At 52.2% G+C, this 19,299-nt stretch overlaps 1 protein-coding gene across 1 annotated transcript in view; it reads right to left on the bottom strand.

Moving 5' to 3' along the window:
• Positions 1 to 7,062: 7,062 nt before the first annotated feature.
• The window catches only part of ABCC11 (ATP binding cassette subfamily C member 11), a 49,106-nt gene continuing 36,869 nt past the window's right edge, over positions 7,063 to 19,299 (bottom strand). Inside the window, exons 23-29 of the mRNA XM_019731878.3 lie at positions 16,294 to 16,383; positions 14,773 to 14,962; positions 13,219 to 13,378; positions 9,882 to 9,960; positions 9,175 to 9,288; positions 7,653 to 7,817; positions 7,063 to 7,539 (exon numbers count right to left, since the gene is read on the bottom strand). Of these exons, the coding sequence (XP_019587437.3) occupies positions 7,450 to 7,539; positions 7,653 to 7,817; positions 9,175 to 9,288; positions 9,882 to 9,960; positions 13,219 to 13,378; positions 14,773 to 14,962; positions 16,294 to 16,383 (888 nt within the window). The 3' untranslated portion in view covers positions 7,063 to 7,449. The remainder of the gene's footprint in view (positions 7,540 to 7,652; positions 7,818 to 9,174; positions 9,289 to 9,881; positions 9,961 to 13,218; positions 13,379 to 14,772; positions 14,963 to 16,293; positions 16,384 to 19,299) is intronic.

Genomic DNA, 19,299 nt, shown 5'->3' with positions numbered 1-19,299 from the left:
AACGAGGTCACCCATTCAGTTAGAGATGTTCTGACAAGACTGAGATGAGAACTCCCGTTTTAGACCTGTGTGAACCACACGTGGTGCAGCATGAATTCAGGGTTTTTAAAAATAAATCCTGTGATTAAATTGTGAACAGTGCAGTGTGTGTGTGTGTGTGTGTGTGTGTGTGTGTGTGAAAAGACTTCATTTATTCAATGTAGGCTTTTCATATCACAGGGTGGGAAAGCCTGTCTTGGCATTGCTACTTTTTCTTTTGCACCCAGGCCTCCCTATGCGCTGAGCCGCCCCGGTTCCCTGCGTCCTCCCACGTGGGGAGCCACATTCGAGGGTGGTACTCAGCACAGGCCGTCCTGGGACTGAGAGACAAGGGCCCCCAGGGCTAACTGGGGCTGATTATTACCTGGGCAGCAAACGCGAGTGTCCTGAGGACGAGAGGGAGAGGAGGAAGGGTCAGAAGCCGTGGGGCTCAGCGAGGGTGGTGGCTGCCGTCACGCCGTCTGGGCCTCCCTCTCTCCAGATGCGGCTTGTCTTGTGCCACCTGCCCTGAGCCGTCCTCCCCAACTGTCCCATTCAACTGCCGCTGCCACCACCCCTGCCGAGGGAATTCTGGGAAACCAATGTTCCTTCTGCCCACAGTAGGAGGCGCTGCCTCCTCCCGGGATGGGCCATGGCGAGGTTCGGCCACTTCAGTGACGGTCAAAGCTTGTGCAACGTGCTGGCACAGCCGCCCCCTCCCCAGCCTGTCACGTCACAGCTTTGTATAAGAGAAGGAGAAGATCCTCCCCGGGCCCCCATCCTCCAACGAGGAGAACAGGAGCAGAAGGCTTTCCACGACAGTCTTGGGCAAGGCTGAGACCAGTGGCCACGTCTTCTGACTCCCGGTCCGGGGTCCTGCCTCCTGGAAGGCGTGCGTGTCCCACTCTGTATTCTTGCAAAAGTGAGGCTGCTCTGAGGTCAGTAACAGGAGGGGGGTCCAATCTTCCAAACAGAGATTCATTCAGTTATTCTCCATTCGCTTAACCAAAAATAAAAGGCAACTTGAACTCAATTTTTTTTTTTTAATTAAATGAAAGTAAAGTCTGGGACCAGCACTAACAGCTAACTCCTACATATAAAAATGTCCTGTTTATCTCATTTCAAGCATTGCAAACTCTGGGGCATGAGTCTTTTCCAATTTCTTGGGTCTTTTAAAAATGCCTGGCCATGGTACTTTGCTCACAACATGTGTCCAAGCTCAGAGTTGGCTCAAGTATTCCACGGTGGCCAGTGAAGGGAGCAAAACCTCAAATTCAGATATAATGAATCTTGATTCATCATCAAGAATTATTTAGACACCTTAGAAGACCTTGTCCACCTAGCTCACCTGGATTTTATGACAAATGTTGCTGTAGTAGTTTAAGCCTGCCCAAGGCGTCTTCCTGCTCTTCACCTGGTCAATTCCTCCACCTGCTGGCTGTGTCTGGGGATATAATTCGCAATACTTCTCCTCCTGCTGAAAGGGAGGTGGGGAACGGGGAGATCCTGAGGACGGTTGCAGTGTGGGAGAAGAGTCCTGTGAGGGAGACCTCCTGGCCTCAGGACTGGCGGGGCCAGCAAAGGCTGTCGTCATGCTTATCTACGGTGTCCCATTTTACTTGCCTCCATTCCTTCCTCCATCAATGCACACCACTGCTGATACCATCCCTTGATTTGTAAAGATCTGTTTGTGTATCACCGAGGTCTTCATCCTTTTATCGCTTGATCTTAACAACCCCGGTAGGTCTCAGAAGCACAGCACAGACTCACTCTCACACAATTTCCAAGCAGATTCAAATGCTGTCGAGTTTATGGAAGAAGAATAATGAGCCGTGTGTCTCCATGTTCACGGAAGGTCTAGCAAAGACAGATTTCTCCCAAGACACACAGTACTTTGGTGCTACATGAAGAAGATTGTCTGGCTACCGGGCAACAGACTCTGGAGTAGAATGATCGAGAGGGGTTTTCAGTCTTTGCTCAAGAGAGTCCTCAAGAAAACACTAGAGATCCAAGATGGCACAGTAGATAAATGCTGTGCTTGCCTCCTCCCATGGCCACATCAAAAGTACAACTGAATTATAGGACAACCAACCTGGAGAACCATCTGCAGTCTAGCTGAACAGAAGTTTTATAACTAAAGATATAAAGAAGAAGCCACGTCAAGACTGGTAGGAGGGGCTGAGATGCGAAATGGGCCCCACAGCTGCGTGTGGCAGTTGAGAATTGAGAGGGATGTCTCGGCCACAGAGGAGCGAGGGACCCCACCCCCACTCCAGAATCCCCATCCTGGAGTAATGGTGCCTGGACGAGGAGCCCCTACAACATCTGGCTGTTGTGAAAAACTGGGGATTCCGACCACCTGGGTGAGACGGCTGCAGGAAACCCAGGTGTCCTCCTAAATGGCCAGTGCACAGACTCACTCACTCACAGGCACTCACCCTGGGCTCTGGCAGAGGGACAGTGATGGGGGGCGTTGGAGGCATACGGGCAGAGACAATGGGTGGGGTAGACAGGTGTGTGGCTTCGGTGAGGGCTGGAAATAGTCGCCATTTTCTCTGTGAGGGGGCTTTTCCCTGCACAGCCGGCAGGTGGGCGCCATCTTTCCTGTGTTGAGCCGGCCTCCACAGACCAAATCTGAATCTGATTGGCCTGGTGAGCTCTGTTGGTCCACCCTGGTGACTCACTGAGACCTTGCCACACTCAACTCCATACTGCATGCGGCTTTATCAGTGGCTGAACCTTACAGGAGCCAGCAGGTGGCAGCAGGCCTCGGGGTGTCCTGGCTTTTTATGGAGCTGGCCTAGGCCCTGTACTAGTGGCAGCTGTCCTCTCCCACACACCTCCAGGACCAGCACAGGCAGCGACCAACTGTGGATCGCTTTGTAGCTCCTACCAGGTAGTCCCCAGCCAGTCACGGACAGTGGGTGACCTGGGCCTGCACTGGAGCCCAGTCAGAACTAGAGCTTGTGTGCAGGGTCCACCTACCCAGCCCCTGCTCTGAACAGACCGGGTGTGGGGCTGAGGCCTTTATCCCCAGCCCTTGCTGCTTGCCTGTCCCTCCTCTTCCTTCCTTTCTTCCCTGATACAGATTCAAGTCCCAACCACGCCTGGTAAATGCCATGGTGTCGTTGTGGGCCAGGCACCTCCTCTGTCTGGGACTCAGTGCCCCCCTGTAAAATCAAAGAACTGAACTAGATGGAGATTCTTAACCTTTTTTGTGTCATGGATCGCTTCATCATTCTAGTGTGTTCTCAGACTAGTGTTTCTAATGCATGAAATAAACTACATAGGATTGCAAAGAAAACCAATTATACTGAAACAAGGTTATCAATTTATGCCGAAAAAACAAAAGTGAATATTGTGACATATATGCTTCTATGCTGGTGCATTAAATAACATGATCTAGCAGCAGGTCTAAAAACTACTATAATTTCAAAGCAGCAATGCCCATAAATGATACTTTGGGATATCTGAAACGAGTGAATGAGATTTGAGAGTATCTGTGAATTCTATTGGTGACAAAGTCACAGGTGCTGCTAATACTAGTATAATCTGTTACCTCATTCATAATGGATGGAAAGGCTAGATTTCAGTTAGTAAGAATAAATACGTAATTTTTCCCATCCAAATTCGTGACTCCCCTGAGTTCATGGACCAGGCTAGGAACCTCTGGACTGACCATTTCTGAAGTCACTTCTGTCTCTGACATAGTTGGATTCCATAGAGTTATTTAAATGAGACACAGGGAGATAGACTAGGAGACATTCAGGATAATGGGGTGAAATTTTACTCTCTTAACAGCTGGAGCAGAGTGCATTAGAGGGTGAAAACTGTTTTGTTTAGAGAACAGCCCTGTGTGTCTCTTGGGAGAGATAATGAGACCCTGATGACTTAGTCGGCTGGAAAAGGCATCCAAAGCAAGAACTGGACTGCTCTGCATAACACGTGTCCAGGAATGGGGAGGCGGGGGCGGGGTCCCAGAGGATGGCAGACCTTTACCAGGAGACTAGAGTGTGAGGGGTGGGAATGAAGAGTCTCCTTGAGAAGACAGAGAGCAGGGTAGGGCCAGGGCCAGTGGGACCAGTGTCTCCATTGATCTGTGTCGCCACGCAGCAGCCTAACCGTTTGTTTCCTCGTATCTGCCCCCAAAGAGAGGAGAGTCTATAAGACGGATCCTTTCAGGGACTTTGCTTAATCTTTGTGTTTGCACCTTATGTCTCCCTGTTTGGCCCCAAAGATGACTGGACAGTCAATGACAGGTACGACTTTCCACGTGGAAAGCAACCTAAGACAGGTGTAGTCGAGTGGGGACCCACTGGAGAAACCACGGGGTTCAGAGAGGTGGGCACAGCCCCCCACCTTCCCCAGGCGAAGGAAAGCCTCTGCTCTGTGGCTGCATTCCTTCCCGAAACCTGTGAGGGAAGTGATGCAATGAGGTGCTCTCCATCTATTCATATGCATATAGGTTTTGACCCTCGGGGAAGTTGAGACTTACGGTGCAGCTGTCTGCAGGCAAGGGTGATTGACTCTAATCGGTTTCCTATTATGATGTATAGGATTCACAGACCTTGAGATTGACAAGCTTTATCTCCTTTGCTTCCCCACCTAACTAATAAAAGCTGATGCTAGGCCCGATTCGGGGCATCCAGTCCTTGAGACTGGGGGTCCCTTGGTCTGCTTAAACTCTATTCATGGCTACTGTCTTTTCTTAACCCTGTGTCGCCCTCCTCGCTCCCCACAACTCTCGTCGCGTGGGATGCAACAGATCTGCCCATCTGCCTGCCTTCCTGAGGACCATGTCACTTAGCTTTTGTTGATGTTGTTGACCAGGAGGAGGCCTAGCTCCCGAGGACAGATTAAAGACTTTAGAACCCCTGGGCTTTAAAAATACTGTGATCTCCTGGCCACCAGAATGTACTTGAAAATGCAAATAATAGCAAGCCATTAAATGATACAAGGAAGTAGAGCCAAGCTCTCCATTCTCTCATTACAATTATTTCTGTGATTTTGAAATATCAAATACCAGTCTTTAAAATCTTATGGTAAAATGGTTCACATGCCCCAAAATATATAAAGAATTATTTTAAAAATACAAACTCATGTACTCATCACTCAGCTTAAGAAATAAAATATTGCCAATGCTGGTAGAAAAACATACACTATTTTTTTAAAAAAAAATCCTGCTTTATTGATGCTTGGGACCAATCGTTCTCAAGTTTTGCTGCGCATGAGATTCACCAAAGGCACCGAAAATTCAGTATCTACCCCAAACCTATGAGATGAGAATGTCTGGAGTGGACAACCTGGAGCGGCTCCCACCACAGCCAAGGTTGAGAATCGGCCCCAGAAGGAGGCTGCTTGCTGCGAGTGAATGCAGAATGGGGCCCTGACGGTGGAGTGGAAATGGGCACTATTTCCTGTCCTCCAACTCGGGGGTCAACATTCCTCACCCCACTCTTGTGGATTCTTAGTGGATCTTGATCTGAAGCCGGCGGGGACTTCCACACATTTTTGGGAAGAGCCTGCCATCTGCTGGCCAACTCAAAGAACACATGACAGCCAAACTCGGCCTAGACCCTTGGGTCAAGAATGTTGGGGCAGAGCACTCGGTTTGTGGAGTGTTTTCTCACACGTGACACATGCAGCTGGCCCACAGCAGCTCTGGGAGGGTGCGGGCAAGTGAGTAGTCACCTTCAACCTGCACTTGAGCGAGTCTGCGGCCCTGCAGACTTGGGATAGGGTGGGAGCAGGAGGGACCCCCAGACACTCTGCAGGGTCCAAGAAGAAAAGGCAAGAACTGAGGGGAAGGGGAGTCAACCGGGTCAAAGGGATTTTTAAAAGAGAGAAGATATTCACCTAGGAAGTACCCTGGGAAGAGAAGTAGGTGATGCCGAAGAGCCCCAGGAAGGGACAGAAGTACGTGTCACGAACCAGGACTTGGACCTTTCCCTCTGTTTGCATCATCCCATCACAGTTCCTTCCTGCGGGGCTTTATTAGCTGTCCTCGCTGCCTGGGACAGCCTTTTTTGCCCCAGTCCTCTTCGTCTGAGCAAATGTGTGTTCATTTCTCAGGTCTTAGTAAACCGCAACCTCACCTCTACCAGGAAGCCCGCTCTGACTGTTCCCATCTCCTGCACCATCCACACCGCCTGTCACTTGGTCCTGGAACCACCTGTTTACTTGTTTACATGAGGGCACATTCCACGAGGGCAGGGACATCATTGCACCCCCCAGCACCTAGCCCAGTGCAAGACACAGAGCAGAAAATATTTGTAGACTGAATTGATTTTTCTCGTGTCATAATCAGATACCATAATCTAAAAACAAAACAAAACAAAACTAGTTGGAAACATTTTTCCCCACAACAGCGAGGTCTCCCTGGAAGTAAGTTGAAAATGATTACCTTTTCTATTTATATATCTATAACCACTGGGGAGGGAGGCAACAAATTATCTTGTTTCCAGTTGTCATATGTCATGAATTAACTCTGATTCCACCCATCTGTACTCTAATCAGTAAACAAACAGCTACTGTTTCGGGCCCGCCCAGCCTCCGTATCCTTTCCTCCTTCATGTGGTTAAGAGCACCCCAACTTTATTTCGGAGAAACAACCCCCTCCATTCTCAGTTCACGTATTCCGGCAACTGACCCCATCCCCAGGCCCAGGTGTGAGCTTGTGACTCGGGCCTGGTCTGTCACTGTATTTCAACAGCCTAGCACGTGATTGGTTCAGGGAGGAGCACATGACCAGGGGGTGCTGAACGGGTGGGATGTGAGCCTACAACTGCTGGCAGCCATGATGCCACCAGGAGGAGGAAGATGACGGACGAGACAGCGAAGCCAAACACAGGAAAAAAGAGAGAAGACGGGTAGAGTCCACAAGGCAGACGTCCTTTTCACCCTGGCACCCAACCCAGAACTCTTTCTGGACCTTCCCATTACATGAGCCAATAAAGTCCCTTTTTCCAGAAATCAGTTTGAAGGAATTTCTGTTCCCTGCCGCTGAATGGGTCCTCACTAATGTAGAAAGCAGAACAGAGAATGTGACTTTTTCTTACTTTTATTTTTTTTTACAAAATCAACATCATTTGCAACACTTTTTACACAGATCAGAAAACTATAAGCTTTTACATTATTATGAAATTAGCCAATGTATTATTTTAAGAGTGAAAAAGAGGCACGTGATCATTTGACCCCCTGGTCTCAGATGACGCTGGGGGTCTCAGGTTTGGGGAGCCGAGTGGCCTTTCCCAGGTGTTGCTCCCTTAGTCTCCTTTCCCATCCCAACCCCCAGCACCAGTGGGCCCATTTCAGCCCGACTTTTGGGAGAAGTAGCCGTCTCTTCACCAGAAGGTCATAGACGGCAGGCCTCGCAGCTAGCTGTACGCTTGGTGACCTCAGCCACCAGCCCCCGTGCAGCCTCCATGTTTCTTAGCTTGATGACCTGGATGTTGCCAGTAGGGATGCAAACAAGGAACCAGGCTTGTTCTGCAGGACCTCAGGCCTGTCAAATTCTATAACCTGAGAGGTGGAGAAAGGACGGGAGGGGCCAGGGACACAGCTGAGCTCAGTCTGGAAGGACCCGAAGGTCCCCTGAGCGCCCGTCCTTCCCCGACCCCGAGAGCGGTTCTGACCTTCCCGTCGCCCATGACCAGGATGCGGTCACAGTTGAGGATGGTGGAGACGCGGTGTGCGATGACCAGGACCGTGCAGCCCCGGAAGGCCTCGGAGATTGTGCGCTGGATCAGGGCGTCAGTCTCCAGGTCAATGGCGGCTGTGGCTTCGTCAATGATGATGATCTGGGGGGAGACAAAACAGGAGTGGGGGCGGCCTCCTTGGGCCCCGAGCCTGGGCCCAGTCCTGGGTCCATGACTCAGCCACCGAGTCGCTTAGCTGGAACAGGAGACATTTGGACTGAGCTCAGAAGCCACTTAGGGCTCTAGTTATCCATCACGTTAGGAAAAGAATGTTAGCTCACAGCCAAGAGCTCAGCTCAGTATTCTTTAGTGACCAGAGAATGAAGTTCTTGAAAATGAAAACATCCCGGTGGCATCTTCTTGTTTTATGAACTGCCTTCCTTGCCATTTGTCTGACCTAATGTAGAGCATGCCCCACAGAGGGGCATGCCCGCGCCCTGAGCGGCATGCGGTGTGGTGTGGCCAGTATATGGGGAATCGTTCTTTTCACTTTCACACGTTGCTATTTATCTCGTGAACGATAGGCATGAGGAAATGTAACTAGCACAGAAAGTAGGATTTCACATATGTCACTGTTTAAGAGGAGCCTGTTTTTAAAAAGAGGGCATCACGAGTAAATCACAGGATATGCAGACAGGACAAAAATCGTCAAGTGATGAGTCAAATTTGGGGAACAGTCCGGAGAAAGGAGGAACTGAGAGGTGAAGAGGGCTGCATCCACACTGCAAGTCCTGTCCTGTCGTCCAGCTAGCTCGGGAAGGGGGAGGCCCTTCTCCCCTGAAAGCCCCTTCGGTCTCAGGCCCCTCCATGCTCCGCCTGCTCTGGCCCCCAGCTCTGCTCTGCACCAGCAGTTTTTGCACTTATCATGAATTAGCCATGTTGTGTGGTGTGTGTGTACACACATGTGCCAGTCTGCATCCATGTGTGAGTGTGGAGGTGTATGTACATGTGTGTGTGTTGCCTTGCTGTGAGAGAAAATTGGATCCTAACTAGCCCAGGGAGTCAAATACATAAAATTACTGGCGAACTCTTTGCAAAACGTCAAGAAACTCCATCAGATGAAACTTCTTAAAAGTATGTAATTTAAAAAAAAAAAAGTATGTAATTTTGCCCTGGGACAGCTGTCCCCTGAGTCTCCATTTTAATAGACAAGGGTGTGTCCTGCGTCGGAGTTTTAAAAAGAATGTGCAGAGGGCAGTTTTTAAATTCATAGGCTTCCAACCTTTTCACTTTTTGTAGGAAAAGCGCATCGATTTGTCCTAAGGGTGGACCATGTCAGCGCAGGCGCGGGATGTCAGGGCTCGCGGGGCCCAGGCCTCACTGCCCCACAGATGCATGTGGAGTGCCATCGGTGACACATGTGAGCCCCTGTGGACGCCCTGTGATGGTGTGGAGGGCGACAGAGGTGTGTTCCCCACCCAGGGCCCTCCGTGGCCCCGTGGCTGCTCAGGGGCCTCACCTTGGGACTGCGAAGCAGGGCTCGAGCGATGCAGAGCAGCTGCCTCTCCCCCACAGAGAAGTTCTCCCCGTTTTCCGCCACTTCTGCTTGCAGCCTCTGGGGGAACTTGGAGATCTGTAATTTGGGGGAAGACGAGCTATAGGCCATGTAGGTCTGTGGGCGCATAGGCCCTGTGGGGTGAGACCTGACCCCTTGTAACTCTCCCGTCGCATTCTGTATCGCCCCCCCACACACACACTCCTCCTTCACCTGCGCCCGCCCGTCTCACTCCCACCTCAGGGTCTTTGCAGGCACTAGTCCCTGTGCCTAGAATGTTCTCTCCCAGATCTGTGTCGCTGTGCTCTTAGCACTGGTCTCAGCTCAAAGGTCCAGTCCCTACAGAGGCCTGGCCTGGCCAGCCCATGGACAGGGACCGCTCCCACCAAACTGCCTGTCGGCGTCGGCCCACCGTCCGAAAGTCCGTCTATTCACCGGCGTGTTCATTCGCTCCCCCTGCATGGAAATCAGCAGGACGCAGCCTCTGCCATGTCCCTGAGCCTAGAATGTGCTGGCTCACTGCTGGTGTCTGGCTGCCGTCAGCCTCTGTTTAGGAACCCCAGATCTTCTCATCGTGAGGCAGCTTAATCTGCGCCCCAAAGTGGCACCGTCTGGAATACCACGTGTGAGGAGCCAGGCTGAGACTAAGCGCTGGCGTGGGCGCCACTCACTGTCTTGCTCAGGAAGGTCCTCTGCAGGGCGTCCCAGATCTGCTCATCCGTGTAGCGGTCAAAGGGATCGAGGTTGAACCTGCCAGAGGAGATGAGAGGCAGAGCAGGGTGCGGTCACCACCCCGCACACTGGCCCCCTGAGCAGGCTGTCTTACCCAGCTCCCGACCAACAATGGCTGCCACTGGACTACTGGCTATAGAGAAGCCCCTGCACCACCATGACTGACCACTTCTTGTACCGGTCAGTAGCCATTCCCTGCAGGTGGCAGCCCCCAGATCTTGTTTGGGGGCCACTTGCTCCCCAGCGCCCAAGCCCATGTGGTCCAGGAGGGGCTCTGCCACCAACTCCAGGGGTGGAGCAGGTGACTGCTCGGGTGGAAGCCAATCAGTACAGGGCAATGCCTGGCCCTGGGATTGCTTGGGAGAGACAGGTAAGCACGTATGTACCTCAGGACTTTTAAAGCAATCGCCCAAAGAGAGGCTTGCTCCTCCTCTGACTGCACAGGACAGGCTGCAACCATCCTGCCTCAGGCGGGGCACATGGCGTCCCAGGGCCCTCATTAGAGCCCACAGTAAAGCCAAAGTCAGAGTTAGGGGGCACTGGGTCCTTGAATCAGCCTTGGCTTTGCCAGTATCATGAGCCAAGAGGCCTTTTGAACTTCAGCCATTTGGGGGGTGTGTGTAGACTATGCATAACCTAATATTTATCATCATAACCATTTATAATTCTAAAACACAGTGGTGGTAAATACATTTACCATGTTGGATAACCATCCACTAAAACTCATCATCCCCAACAAACTCTACCCATAAGCAATCTCCCTTCCCGCTCCCCGCCACCAGCCCTCATAACTCTGTTCTACTTTCTGTCTCTACGAATTTGCCTATTCCAGGCACCTCATTTGAGTGGAACTACACAGTATTTATCCTTTTGCGTTTTGCCTATTTCATTTAGCATAATGTTTGCAAGGCCCCGCCATGTTAGAGCATACACCAGAATTTTCATTCCTTTTTATGGCTGAATAACATTCCATTGTATGTATAGACCACATTTCGTTTATCCATTCATCCATTGATGAGCAATTGGGTTGTTTCACTTTTGGGCTCTTGTGAATAATGCCACAAACACTGGTACACAAAGATCTGTGCAAGTCCCGCTTTCAACTCAGGTAATACCTAGGAGTGGAATTGCTGGATCACATAGTAATTCTATACGTAACTTTTTGAAGAACTCCAAATTGTTTTCTACAGTGGCTGCGCCATTGCACATGCCCACCAGCCATGCACGAATGAGCGTTCTAATTTCTCAACATCCTCGCCAATACTTATGTTCCTTTCTTTCTTTTTTATTGTCATCATCCTAGTAGGTATAAAATGGCATCTGATTGCGGTGGGGTTGGTTTTCCTGTCTCTTGCCGTGAAAAAATCCTAAGTGATCTTCGTGACAGCTAACGTCAGGCTGTGATCTCTCTGGACTTTGTACCCATTAAGGTTTGCGCTTGGATCTGATGTGGGCAACTTAGCAAACACGCTTGTCGTAGGCAACATTGAGTCCTGATTGGAGCCTGTTCTTAGCCTCTGCTTTGTCTTTCCCCAGTTCTGGCAGCCACACACCTACTTTGTGTCTAGGGCTTGACTGTATGAAAGAAGCGGAAGGTAGAATGTCTCATCTGCATGATATTTGAGAATCTCCAAAGCATTTTCACGGATGGGCTCATTGACACCTTGTCCCCCTTGAGATGGGTACACCCTTTTCATTGATGAGAAAATTGTGGCTAATCAGTATTACATGGCTTGTTCAAGGTCATATTACAAGTCAGTCTGAGGGACAGGCTGGAATCAAAGACACTCAGAGTTAGACAGAACCTTCAAGCTACACGATTCAGATTTGGACTCCAGGCCATACGCCTTCCTGGGGCGAGAGCGGATATCACTGACGAAGGGGTTAGACTCCCTGGGTTATAACTTATCTTTACCATTTACTCGTGTGTCTCCTTAAACAAGTCACTTTTCCTCTCTAAGTTCAGCTTCTTCACCTGTAAGGGGGAATAATGAAAGTGCCCATCTCAGAAGGCTGTTGTGACAGTTAAGTGAGAGAATAATAAAGCCCAGGACTGGCATATATCAATGCTCGATAAACGGTAATTCATACTTTTACTACTCCTACCCCAAGGCACGATAGACTTGGCCAAATTCTACCTTAACGCAGAAATCTATCATTAGATGTTTTCTCATCCCCCTAAAACAATGCAGTCATTTTTAAATTCTCTGTTTGTGCACATATATATATTATATACTCTCACTGGAAAGAGTTTCTCCCTTTTCTCTGCCAGGCAAGCTCCTACTTATCCTTCAAGAGCCTCTTCAAATGTCACCTCCTCTGTGAAGCCTTTCTGGATTTGCCCAGGCAGTTATTTGTCCTACTTCTGAGTTCCCTTAGCTCATGTCATCCTTTGTTCATATGTCTGATCTAGCAATTACCTCCTTGTATTCTAATTTGTCAGGTATTGTTACATCTTCACAGCCCCCACCCCTGACTACACTGTGAGCTCCTGGGGGGGCAGGGACAGTGATCATTCATCAAAGTATCCCCAGCCCCCCGCACAATGTCTAGACCTGGCAGAGGCTCAGAAAAGGCAAGTAAAATGGATGACAGATGAATGAATGAATGAATGAATGAATGAATGAATGAATGGAGCTCTGAGGTCAGTTTACCCTCTTGCCTCTAAGAATTCCTCTTTAGTATCCCTGAGACCTAAGGGCTCTAGCTTCATGTTTGGCGCGTCAGCGTTCCTCAGTGGCCATGCCGTGGAGGTCCCACACAGTTACTGTGCACAGTCAGGTAGGAGCAGTCATGGGGTGAAGTTTAGGCCCCGAGCTGACTTCCAAGGAGGTAGGACGTGTGGAGAAGAGGCAGGAAAGATCTTGTTGTGTCTGCTTCATGGACTGGACTGCCCGGACTTCCCACGTCTCCCCTGCCTGGAATGTGTACCCCCGAAGAAGCACTCCCTAACGTGCAGCCTCAGATGTCCCCGTGGGCTCCCCGCAGTGGGTGGAAAGACGACAGTCAACCACTTCCAGACACGAAAGAGTGTGGCAGCCCCAGGGCAAATGCTGCTGGCTAACTGAACTCTGGCCGATCCCATCAGGGTCTGAAGAAATGAAAGCCACGTGTGGCTTGTGTGAAGACATCACGGTTTACAGAATGCTCTTCTGTATAGTATCAGGGCCGCGTTCAGTCTTCCAGGACACCTCAGGGAGGTGGGCCAGGTAGGCACGAGTGGCCCAGAAATTGGGCGCTGGCCACCAGCTGACTGACCTGTGGCCCCCCGCTCACCTGATGGTTCCTGAGAACAGGACAGGGTCTTGAGGGATGATGGAGAACTTGGACCGCAGGTCCTCCAGGCCGATGCTGCAGATGTCCACGCCGTCAATCAGAATCCGGCCCGCGGTGGGCTCCACCAGGCGGAAGAGAGCCACCGCCAAGGAGGATTTCCCTGGCGGGCAAGAGACAGCGGGGCTCCGTGTCCAGCTCTGCACTGGCCGCAGCACCGGTCACACCTGGTGAGCACGCACCTGACCCGTTCTCCTCCGTGGCCCCTCCTTTGTACCCCAAACCACCGGCAGATTGCTTCCAGCCGAGATCAGAAGGTACGCGTGGAGGCCCCGGATGAAATCCAGCCACATATATGTTGTGTTTCACACACACCATGTTGCTGCAATTTTTAAAATTACTTGCCAAAATTTCAAAAATCCAAAGATCCTATATATAAAAATTCAAACTGCATGCTTGTCTTGCAACAGGTGGCAACGCTGGACCCCATGGCCCCCCAGGCAACAAGCAGCTGGAGCTGAGTGTAGTGCTTCCCAAGGGAGAACTGTTCTCCAGCTCAGTCACTGCCCTTCCCCCCTCACCGCCCCCCACCGCACCCAGAGCCAGCTCACTCATCTGTGTTACTTGCCAGGCTGCTAAAGCATTTGCGTTCACTGCCTCTGCTCTAAACGGTAAGGTCCTTATGGGCGGCAGCTGTGCGTCCAGTTCACCTTTATGTTCCCACTGCCTGGCTCCCTAGGGCTCAATAATGCTGAGTGAATACAGTCAGTGGCCCAGGCTCCACACAGGGCTTCTCTGCGTCCAACCCCAGCCCTCTCAGGCCAACTGCAGGCGAGAAATATGAATGAAAGAACACACGAAACACTGTGGGAAGTGCTTCACCTGGCAGTAGTGTGAGTCCTGAGGACGGGCAGACCCATGAAAGCTCTAGTCATGGGGGGCACGGGGGCTCCCTGGAGGAGGCAGCTCCCGGCTGCACAAGGGTGGGGCCAGAATCAAGTTGGGCAGTGTCTCTGAACAATATGTCTGAACAATGCAGAGTGGGAGGGAGGGACACTTAGACCAGATCTCCCAAAAGTGAGAGGAGAAGAAGAGAAGGACAGAAGTTGAAAAGAGGGAGACGAAGGAGGCTGACGAGAGGTCTAGGAAGGGAGGACAGGAGGAGAAGCAAAAGGGGACCCAGATTTCACTCCTTGCCCCCCTGCACCCTGTCCCCTGTCCTGTCTCAGCTCCCATGCTGGCCTCAGAGCCCAGGCCACCGTGGCTCAAGACCCACCAACCCACTACTCTGTTCAACACCACCCCTTTTGTTTCCTCCGCGGCGCTCACCACAACCTGCAACTACCTTATTGATTCCCTTATCGGATGATTTGTGTAACATCTGTCTCCTCCCCTGGGGCCCCGTGACAGCAGGGACTTTGGGTTTTGTCCACCAGTGTCTGACACAGGGACCAGCCCAAAGTAATGGCCGGCAAATACCATGGGGTCACCATACCCGAAAATAGGTCCACCCAAAGGCCAGAGTGGAGGACGGCATGCCCGGGACGCTCAGCTCACCTGAGCCTGTCCTGCCCACGATGCCCACCACTTCCTGGCCGTGAATCGTCAGGTTGATGCCCCTCAGAACAATAGGTGTGTTGTCTCTGTATTTCATCTGATAATCCTGGAACGTGATTTCCCCGCGCTGTGGCCACCCTGGGGGACAGTTTGCGCCTTCAATGTGTAAAGGAGCCTCAGGGACACACATCTCATTTTTGAAGAAAGAAAAAGAAATCAATAGTTACCATCTGTCTCCGACCAGCCCCCGCTGACCCATCCCAGCCTGCCCTGCATTGTGGTCCAGCCACCGTGTGATCAGAGGACACCCCAAGCGGACCATCCCTGCCCTCAGTGCCCTGAAGGGCACACGGTTTGATCCCAAAAGAGTGATAAACCATATGGCTGGCCCCCTTGTTGTGAACACAGAAAGCTTTTTCTAATTTGATTTGTGAGGCTTGAAAGAAATAGAATCCAGAACACTGGCAATAGGGGTGACAGAGCTCACTGCCCCCAGGGGGCATGTTTTACGGCTCTGAGCTCTGTGGAGACTGGTTCTCTACCTTCACCCTGTGACTAGGCATTTTCAGATGCATGTCACAGGTGAGGAAACAGGCTCAAACAGGCTCACCGACTTGCTTAAGATCCCACGGCTGAGGAGTGGACAAGCGAGGACTAACCCAGGGCTGCCCGACTCCAAGCCCACGGCCCTGGGCCAGGCGCAGTTGGGTGTGTTGGGAGGAAAGAATGATGGAGAAGAAGCAGGGTCTCCTGCCAGCAAGTCACGGCTCCCCACTGTCAGCGCAGTGTCACAACAGTGTCCCTCAGGCTTAAATCCAAGCTCTACGACTCGCAAACGCCACTCATATAGCAGGGACAGGAGACCTGCCTTTAAAGGGCTCTGCCAGCCCCTGGCCATGTAATGTAAGCAAGATGCTTAATCAGGCCAAGCCTCAGGTTCCTCTTCCAGATGATCGGATAATAATTCAATCAACCTTATAAAATGGTTTTGTAATTCTGAGATAACCTGTGTATAATAACAGTGAGTCTTACTGTGGGCCAGGCACTGCTAAGTGCTTACGTATTACATTATTTAATCTTTGTAATAACCCAATGAAGTAGGTCCTGTCATCTTTCCCATTTCAGAGTTGGGGAACAGAGAAGCTGAATAAGTTGCCACAGGTCACACAGCTGATTCAAGCGGCAAAGCTTAGACTTGAACCGGGTGACCTGACTCCAAAATCTATAGCAGTGCTTAACTACCACTATGACATAAATAAAAGCAACAGCAGTAGCAATTGTTATTATCATGATTATTACTAGACTTGGGCAAACCTCTGATTTCTAAAAAGGGCAGATTATTCTTTCTACATCCAGGAATGCTGGCAGGTAGAGGGAGTGGTCAAAAGGAGCTTTGGAGAGATGAGGTAGCAGGTGTGGGGACGATGGGGGAAAAGGGTCCAGAGCCCCGGTCTCCTCCTGGGAACGTCCCCTGAGCCCTGCGGTGCTGGCCTTGCAGAGGCCACAGAGGCTGCGTCCCACCTGTATATACTGCAGCACCCTCTCCAAAGCCGTGAAGTGTGCCTCTGTCTCCGAGGCCATCCGGATGGCGGCCTGGAAGGTGGACGCCAGCTGCAACGGAGGAGAAGCGTCAGGCCAAGTGGTTACTGGGAGTGTGCAAGCTCTCAGAGCTCTGAAACCCGCTCATTGCCACGGCCCCCGAGCAGCTGGTCCTCAAACCATCTCCTACAAGACTGGGGAGATGCCTCTGGAGCCCTGGAGCCCACTCCTGAGTTAGATACAGCTGGGGTGGCCAGTTCTGACACCTTTCCACCTCAGTACTGTCTGCTTTCTGCCCCAAATCTTCATCCACACCTCAGGCCCCACGCAGCCCACGCATGGTGCAGACCAGAAACACAGAGCAGCGAAGGCCCCTGGGAGCAGCCCTCCCCTCGTGGGGAGAGGTGCTGGTGTGTACAGGCTGCTGTCCTCCGCCTTCAGGGACAATCCTGGGAGCGTCCTATGTGCTTCTCAGGAGGTCCCAGTGGAGTAAGCGCTGGTGACCTAGGACAGTGCCCCGCCTTCCTCTTCCCATTTCCCAGAAGCATCTCCCAAGTCATCAGCCTGCACCCAGGTCCTTGCATCAGGCTCTGCCTTCAAGGGAACCTAGGCCTAGCGGAGTCTCAGGGACTCTCTGGGAATGGAGGCCCCACAGGCAAGGAAACTGAGGCCCAGAGAGAGGAAATGCGTTACACAGAAGACCCGGAAGCTGGGGGCAGAGCTGGGAATGCGGCCCCCGTCTATATGCTCAAGATCCAGGGAAACAGGCCACGCAGAGCCCTGGACGATGACTGCGGGGTGCACTCAGTCACCAGACCCTGACGGAGAGCTGTGTGCAGGGCTGAGGCCAGGCTCCATGCCGCGAAGCGCAACAGACATGGGCCCTGCCCTCAAGGAGTGCCCAGTTGGATGGCGAGACAGACAGGGCAACAGACATGGCAGCATGAGTTGGTTGCACGGCTTGCTTTGGCTTGCAACCAGGAGCATCTGTAGTCTTTACTGAGGAACTTCTTAGGGCTGCAAAGCAACATGGCGTAGGATTCCTGCCTCCCAGAGCGTGACTGTGATTTCCTGGAGGGTGTACACAGAAGTCAGCAAGGTACTAGTTTGACAAGAGGAGGGAGTGCACACTGCTGTCATGGGGCCAGATTTGAGGGGCCTGGAAAGCAGGGCCCAGAGCCCAGACCCAATGCATAAGATCACGGAGCCTGGAGGCCCTGAGCAAGGCAGTGAGGTGAGGAGCACCTCACGTCAGCAGAAATCAGTCTGGTGAGGAGTGTAGAAGGTGGAGCGGAAGGGTTTTCAGGGTGGGGGCAGGCAGGGGCTGGGAGGTCGCTCCCCAGGATAGAGATGACACCCTCCGACAGCGCAGCAGACGTTGAGAAGAAAGGATGGACTAGGGCTGTTTTGAAGCAAAGTCAGGCCTCCAGACAGAGTTCCTCATGGGCGTCTGCGGCGATGCGACCTGGGGAGACTGAGCAGGTGCCTGCGTGCCTCTGTCCCACCCCCCGCCCCCCCTGCACCGGGAGATTTCTGGCCCGAGTGACTCCAGGTCCCCTAGGACGTCAGTTTGGCACCTCTCCCCAGACTTCTGGAAGGCTTGGGAGCAGCTCTGCACTGCACTGATGGGGGGGGGGGGCGGTGCATGTGTGTGTTCATGCACATGTGCATGTGTCAGAGAGAGGAGGGAGGGAGGGAGTGTGTCCCACTGTGGACAGACCTGTCGCTTACAGGCTGCGGGGACGTGGGCACCTTAAGGCTCGAAGCTCTAGTTTCCTCTCTGTAGGTCATGGACAGACACAGCGAACATTTATCGAGCACACGTTTGCGTGTCTAACATGCATCCACCCTCACATTCACACACATTCCTCACAAGCCCATGATCTGGGGACTTGTGATCATGTCCCTTTTACAGATGAGGAATCCTGGGCACCAGGAGGATAAGAGCCTCCTCCGAATCACACTGCCAATGATGGCAGAGCCTGGTGTGAACCTGCGCGTCCCAAACCACACTCCTGAACCACCTCGCCGTGTCTGCTGGCACGTGGTGACAGTGCCGTGGAAGGCTACTCACAATGCCTAGCGCAGCAGCTCAGCACCAGCTCCAGTGAACCCCACGGTCACCCACTGGTCAGCTGTCTGCAAGTGTGAGCACCGCACAGCCACCCTGTGTAGCCTGGGAAGGCTGTGTGCACGTGGGTGTGGATGGGGCAGTGTGGACGTGCAAATGTGTGCCTGCTGCAGCGGCTCAACAAGGAGCAAGACAGAGTCCCTTTCCATGTCCCAAAACACACCTCAGCATTGGGGCAGAAGATCTACAGCCGCAGAGAGAGAGCCACACCAGCGCAGAGAGGGGGGCGGGCTAGTGAACGCTGCCTGGGGGAGGGGCGCCCTGGGACTGTGCAGCCAGCGCCCGGAGGTGGCTGCTGAGCCGGCCTCTGGCCCCACAGCCCTGCAAGGACAGCCCTTCCCAGGAGTCTGCGGGCGTGAACCTTGACCAGCCAGTCCCTTTCCACACCCTCAGTGTGCCAGACACATGAGGTAGGCAGGTTGCCACATCAGCGTCCCCTGGAGAACCTGTTTTTAAAGTTAGATTCTAAGACCCCAGCCGACCAGGACCTGCCTCCGAATTGCTAGGGCCGTGCTCTGCAGCGGGTCTTCCTGTCAGCCCCAGGGGCCCCCGCTGAGGAAGCCTTTGAGGGGCCAAGGGCTCTGTCTCAGGTCTTATGCTCTTTCTAGTCCAAGAAGCCCCGCTCCAGGGGAGGCCTGAGGCCCCCATATTTTTATAGCCTCCCCAGCTAACTCAGAAAAGCTGGGCCACTGGGTCAGGAAAGTGAAAAGACACCAGCCAGGCAACCAGGAGGTGATCGTTCCTGCTCTGTCCGCTCCAACACTTCCTTCCCCATCCTGGGCCTCAGTTTCCCCATCTGCAAATAAGAATGTTGGACTCTATTACCTGTGGGTTGCCCTTCAATTCCAATATTCTGT

This window comes from Rhinolophus sinicus, chromosome 8 (genome assembly GCF_057876585.1).
Source record: "Rhinolophus sinicus isolate RSI-liver-muscle chromosome 8, RSI-T2T, whole genome shotgun sequence".
NCBI classification, from domain to species: domain Eukaryota; kingdom Metazoa; phylum Chordata; class Mammalia; order Chiroptera; family Rhinolophidae; genus Rhinolophus; species Rhinolophus sinicus.
This window is presented reverse-complemented; position numbering and strand designations above follow the sequence as displayed.